Source organism: Typha angustifolia, chromosome 15 (genome assembly GCF_048772165.1).
Source record: "Typha angustifolia cultivar Huaian chromosome 15, ASM4877216v1, whole genome shotgun sequence".
In the NCBI taxonomy this organism is placed as follows: Eukaryota; Viridiplantae; Streptophyta; class Magnoliopsida; order Poales; family Typhaceae; genus Typha; species Typha angustifolia.
In genome coordinates this window covers 4,525,532-4,532,516 of record NC_133253.1, presented here as the reverse complement: position 1 = coordinate 4,532,516, position 6,985 = coordinate 4,525,532, and the positions used below count along the sequence as shown (strand labels likewise).

General features: G+C 38.0%; 1 protein-coding gene across 1 annotated transcript; it reads left to right on the top strand.

Annotated features, from left to right (window-relative positions):
* The first annotated feature begins 3,101 nt into the window (after positions 1-3,101).
* LOC140778871 (uncharacterized) lies at positions 3,102-4,076 on the top strand. Its single transcript, XM_073123763.1, has one exon. It carries the CDS (start codon positions 3,102-3,104, stop codon positions 4,074-4,076), a length of 975 nt encoding a protein of 324 aa, XP_072979864.1.
* The last annotated feature ends 2,909 nt before the right edge of the window (positions 4,077-6,985 follow it).

The window sequence follows — 6,985 nt, the reverse complement described above, 5'->3', positions numbered from 1 at the left end:
ATGGTTCATATCAGACATGATTATAGTTTGATCAAAAACTCTTAAAAAGTGTAGTGTTTATGTGTTCTACTTGGAGATTGACCTTCGCTGACTCATGTGAGGAAGAGAGCGACCAATACTAGAAGATTCTTATCAAGACTTAGAAGATAAAAGATAAATGGTTATACATTTTCATTTTTTATTTTGATAAATTAATAGCTATGATATGAGTTTGCTCTTTTTTATAATTAGATTGGACAACTGAGTCAGCTCTTCGATAGAAATAGGTTAATTTCCGCACGCGGCCGGTTCTAGTTTTTGAACTCTCAATTAGGGCCTTAATGGTTATAAGTTACAAATGTTAACATGTTATTTATATGAAAATGGGCTAACCCATGGGGCCCAGGGCCCATCAAGGCCCATCAAGGGAGCTCAAAGATAGAACTCCTCTCTTTTATTTTATTTTTTCTTTTTCTTTTTCTTTTTCCTTTTCTTTTTTTCACCCCTAAAGATAGAAGATTAGAAGGCTTAGTTGGTGTCTTCCAACTTAACAATTATTTATCGTAATTTAAGCTCCTTTAATAGTGAAAAGAATATAGATGAAGAAAAAAAATTACTACCTTTGTAAGAGCTAGCCGAACTAGTAATATATTCAGCACACAAGTTTCACTGGAATCTCTTTTTTTTTTCCCAAGTTATCATTCTCAAGTGTGGATGAGTAATCGATTGGGTGAGCGAGCTATGTTAATTTGAGTTTACATAACTTGTGAATAAGAGTTTAGGTTAAGTGAAAGGCATGCATAAGAGAGTTTGGCTTTTTATCCAATTGCAAGAGGATTGGTAGGCAAAAGATGATCTCTCTTTTGTTCTCTCTTTTGGGAGGGTTAAAAGAGAAAAAAAGTTCCTATTAGAATGTTGTATGTCATGATAAGGTGAGATTCCTCTACTTAAAAAAAAAGCACCGTCCTCTCTTTTTTGTATAATCAAGAATGTTTAGCAATCGATTTTTATTTGGGTCGCACCCATCGAATATACACAAATACATCAATCATATGTATTCAAAGACTCCAATTGCATCCGAAAAGGGATGCATTGAGCTTATAGGATTCAAGTGATGCATTCGAAACCACCCAATAGTCAATCACATTATGTCGGCTTGAACAATATTCTTATTCGAATTTGGGGTCATATGATAATTTGTATATACTAATTTGTTTAATTAATATTGTAAAGAGATAATTTGTAGAGTTCAATTTATGAGTCAATTATATAAGGAGACTACTATATTTTTCTTCGTAATATAATATTTTAAGAAAAAAATAATATACTTAATCTCCATGATATGTAGTAAATATCCAGCATGTACTCTCATGATTCTTGGTTGTATCTCTCAATTGCAAAAAAGTTAATTCTAAGAGCAAATTACCATCTAACCCTGTCATTTAGCTCAATTTAATTTGCCAGCTTCTTTAAGTCCTCTGTACTTCAATTTGAAGCATTTAATTCACTTATAGTCTACATTGAATTTCAATTGTTATATTTTTCTTGTTTCATTCAAAAGTAACATTTTTTTGTTGGCATCAATATGAATAGATCATAAAATAACTAAATTATATCTATCATTTTCGAATTAGATTATACTTATGTGAAGTTAATAAAGTCTTTTTACATCGTAGTTACCAATCGACTAACAATTACAACTTAACCAAATAAATTATAATTGGAATTAATTTAGATGCCACTTTGCTAGTGCCTAAGTGGTGGTCAATACTTTGGGTCATGGTCAGCTTGGATCTTTGAGATCACAATGAATCTCATTTCTCATAACCTTTGAAAGGTGCAACTTCCTTTTGAGATGGAAGGTATTCTTCTTGACTATCTATAGACCTTGGCATGTTGATTTCAAATTGTGGATGCTGCTTTTGACTTAATCCTCTTATAATTGCTTGATTTTTTTTTTTTTTGAACTCCTTCTGCATGCATCATTAGCATAAATATTAATTAAGTTACTTGATGTGATCAAAGGGGTTGGTGTCACGAATAATCTTCATGATAAGAATATATATGATTCACAGTAGTGCTGGACATGTTTGATCTAAGTTTGGTCATTAATTCCTCATATATGTAGCAATGTTAGAAATAGATTAGGCAATCATATGGGGGTTAATTATAATGATCATTTGATTTGGGTTTTCATAACATGATGCACTTGCTCTATTATAAATTATCCTTGTGAACTTCAAATTCACGCACTTAACTCTCTATAGTTTAGACTAAATTACAACCCGAAATTTCTTGTTAAAAAATAATATTTGAGTGGGCACATATGTAATCAACCTCAGGCCATTCTGGGATCATTTTACTCTTATTTTAAAAAGAAAAGGAGAGAAAAATAATTCAATTTTACGTTAAACTTTTATAGTTTAGGGAGTCAAAGTATTGGTTAAAAAGAATGAAAGAATTTGTATAAGAAATTAGACAATAGTCTAGGGATTTTAGTGTGATTATTACTATCTGATGTCAAGAAGTTATAATAATGACAACAATAATATTGTTCTTTATTAAACAGTGTTCACCAACTAAAGTAATAATTAGCCAGAGTATAACTATATACCATCAGGCTTTTCCTTTAATTTTGAGGTTATACGATAATGGTTCGTTACCTAACGCATTAATTTTCTAAGGTAACTTTATGAATTTAAGATGATTAATTGATGTTACTGAGCGACTTCCTATACATACTATAGTGCTTGTCATTTTCCACCAACAGCTTAAATCCACCGTAGAAATCAAAGTAGCCGAACAAAGATTGACTCGAACTTAGTTTTACCACCACTTACGGGATTTAGTCAACGTTGTCAACTATTATTTTAACGACTTAGTAGGAGGCCATTAATAACCACGTCATAATATTCCCCTCACGTTTGTTGTTCGTGGGGTTGAATGAATTGAATCGATTTCAATTCTTTGTGACGCACTTGAGACGCAACCTCCACTTTCTATGATCCTACCATTTAATTTACCAACCCGAGAGCCATCGATCGATCGATAGATAGATCGATAGATGTTCTTTGCCTCCCTATCCAAATCCAATAATCCAGTCTAGTAACTGATATACGTGCATGTTGAGCGAAAGGAGAACTACGTCTCTGCAAGCGACGACGATGAGAGACTTCGCCTCCTGCTTCCCCGACGTCTCCTGCTCGGCCGCCGGCGTGATCGGCGGCTCCTTCGCCGTCGTCCATACCAGCGTCTACAAATCCATCCTCTCCACTCGCAAAGAAGTGCACGTCAAGATCTCTTGGTCTAAACCTCACACTATTACTACTACTGGTGGTAGTAGTACTATTGCTGCTGCTGTTGCTAGTCCTCCGTCGTCTCAGCTCGCCGTCGCCATCGAGGACGGCATCTCCTCCCGCCGCTCTTCGAAGCCCAATGAGACCCAGATCTTGTATAAGAGAAAGGGCAGCCGGTCGTTCGTGACGGAGAACTCGGTGGTGGGGCTGTACTGGGACATCAGCGGGGCCAAGTACGGGTCGGGACCCGAACCCGTGAAGGACTTCTACGTGGCGGTCATCGTCGACGGCGAGTTCAGCCTGCTGCTGGGCGACATGAGCAGGGACTTCGTCAAGTTCTTCGAGTCCGCCATCCCGGTCGCCAAGTTCTCCCTCCTCACCCGCAAGGAGCAAGTCCGCGGCGCGACCTCCTACTCCACGACGTCGCGATTCCGCAGCGACGGGAAGGAGCACGAGATCTCGATAAGGTGCAAGGGGGACGAGATGGACTGCAAGGACTCGGAGCTGTCGGTGAGCATCGACAAGAAGAAGGTGGTGCACGTGAGGAGGCTCAAGTGGAACTTCCGAGGCAACCAGACGATATTTATCGACGGCTCCGTCGTGGATATGATGTGGGACGTCCACGACTGGTGGTTCGCGAATCCGGCGGCCGCCGGCTGCGCGCTGTTCATGTTCAAGACGAGGGTGACGGCGGAGACGAGGCTGTGGCTGGAGGACGAGCTCGCGAGGCATGGCCAGGGGAAGTCCGGCTTCTTCCTGCTCATCCAAGCCTTCAAGAAGCAGCTGGGAAATGGCCGTTGACCTTTCCTTTCGCCCTCTCTTTCTTTTTCTTCCTGTCGTTGACTTCTCCCCTTCTACCGCAATGCATCCATGAACAATCGTTGACTTTTGATTTCTGGTGTCATCTTTTGCGAGCTTAATTTCCTTGATCCCTCTCCAGCGACTGTATGAAGATGCTATTTTACCGTTAGATCCTTACCTTTGGATAGAACTATGTACTTAAGAATCAACAAGTGCATCGAAATTCTCAAACTATGGAATTTCGTGATTAAGTACAGATAACTGTCTTTAATTATTGTACTACATAATAAGCTTGCATGTTTGATGTTTCACGTACGTATATATGCAGTTGGTGGTGAACAGGCGACTTGATTGGACATTGCATCAAACAAGTGGGAGAAGGAAGAAGATGGAGGGATGAAATTATTCAAGCTAGGTCATAGCATAGCATAGCATAGCATAGCATTTTCTTTTCTTTTTTTTTTCTTCTGACATGCTCCGTAGAAGAAGCTTTATATTTTACTGTTTGCCGCCTGAAAAGTATAAAGTGAAAGTAAACAATGAACAGTGTCTCAGTATAGCTCTCAAACAGTGGCCGAATAGAAGAGATAGATGGTTCCAAATTTGTTGATACGTTGGGGTTCTTTTTTACATTTTGCACTCTGTATCTTCAAATTTACTAAAGATGGGGTGTGAATTATAATTTTGTCTAAATTAGAGAATAGTATGGTTCCGTTTAAGCAGGTGTCGTCGGAGCATATCACGTGAGGGCACGTGAGATTCGCGTTCCAACCGCCGGGGCCCGGTTCGTCCCCAGGACGGTGGGGCCCACGTGCGGCAGATGTCCCCCCTTCTCGTGCGCCTCGATCTCTGACAGCCCCCCCTGTCACGTGATGCTTTTTTATTAGATTAGGTGGAGTTACGACCACCGGAGCTGCAGATAACAGACGGAGGACGCTGGGATCCGCTGCTCCTCGCCCGACACGGAACAGCATCAATCCATTTCACGCTCAGCAACTATTAGACTAATCTTCCTTATTAAAGACTACCGACATATATTAACTCTAATTAATTTTTTTTATTTTTTTGACAAAAATAAATTAATCCATACATATTGGACTAGTTCAAATACATATAGATATATCATATGCGTAAAAAAGAAGAAGAAAGAGATGGATCTAAAGAGGTCAGAGTGAAGGGTCACATCAGGATCTGGTGGTGTTCCGTGTGTGAGCTCATCAATCTTTGACAACAAACAATGAGATGATGATGAGGTTGGATGGATGGATGGATGGATGGATGGATAGACGGGTGCATGGGGTCCTCTTCTCAGAACCTTTTTTTTTTTAAAGTCAGAACGACGTACTCTTTCTCCTCCTCCTCCCTCTTCCCTCCTCCTCCCCCCTCCTCTAGATGTGAAGCCTCTCCAACCCAACACAACTCCCAAAGCCCAACAACTCCTCGTGCCAGAGTTCGTCTCTCTCTCTCTCTCTCTCCGAGTCACTGGTCAATGGTCGGTAAATGCATGCCACCTGGGCAATCCCCCCCCGTCTTCTTCCAGATGTCTGCGTGTCCTCCTCTACATATATATATATATATGTATATACGCACGTTACTATCTCGAGTCCTAATAGTTATTAGAAGTTGGTGGTGAAGAAATGAAGCAAGCTCCAGAGTCCAGATACTGGAAACTCTGCATGTTGTCTACTTCGTACGTACGTTAGCAAATCTAAGCAGCATCAGCATCTAAATGGGAGAGAATCCCGTTTTGGAATTTGTCGGCGCGCCGCACAGGTCTCAGCTAGCTCGATCGGCTCCGGCAAAGATTCCATTTACAAGGAACTTTTTATGTTCTCCTTCTTTAGAAGTGAGTCAGAGTCGGACATCATAATTGCTACTATCTCTTGCTAGAAATCATCTCTCTTATGAATAAAACATCTAGCATTTGATGATTCACAAACTGTGCCTGACTGCCTACTCATGGAGCTAACCTCAAAAGGCTAGGGAATGGACTTAAAGATGAGACACGGACTTTTTCCAATCTAGGGTAAAGTCTCTTAGCGTCCAAAGACAGAAAAAGAAAGAGGAAAGTACTGTATGGTTGTAATTTAGTTTTTGACCAATTTGACCCGTTTCTCACCTTTATTTATCACCGTAAATCACCCTTACAACTTAATACTGAATATAATCTATTTTACTATAGGATATAGTAAAAGAGTTAGAATAGTTAAAGTGTTTTATTATTAAAAATATTAAATTATTCAGCATCTTATTAAAAGGCTGAACTACTCAATGTTGAAAATCATAATTTTCTAATAAATAATTTATTTTAGACAAAGAATATATCGTTGTAAATTTAATCAAAACTTAATCAGACTTTTTAAGTGAGAAAAATATAAATATAAAAATTTAGAATATCAAAACTTTGTGCTCAATTATTAGTTTTAGTCGTATAATAAATATAATTATGAAAATATAAAAAAAGTTTATGAGTTATGGTTATTTTATACAGCAAACTGCTTAGATTCTTAAAAGAGAGGCAGACAGCTCATTCAAATTATTTAAAGTTTGTTCAAATTTTTATTGATAAAATGTTGAATTATTTAATATTTTTTTTAAAAATAAAATGTTTAAAAGTTAAATATTTTCTAATTTTTTTGATACAATAAAATAGTCCCAATTTAGTACTAAATTTAGAGGATAGTCTATTTTGATAAAGCGTTGCTTGAGTTCAGACTATTTGACTGGAAATTAAGTACTAGTTTTATTTTATAGATTATGAGCTCGTATACTAATATTAGGCTAGACTAAGAGCTAATATCTTCTAATATACAAGTTAAATAGCAAGGTCAATCCTCTTAAAAAATAAGCAAGAAGAGACTCATCAAATCATACACAAAAGTTCAGCAAATATCAATTCCAACTTACCG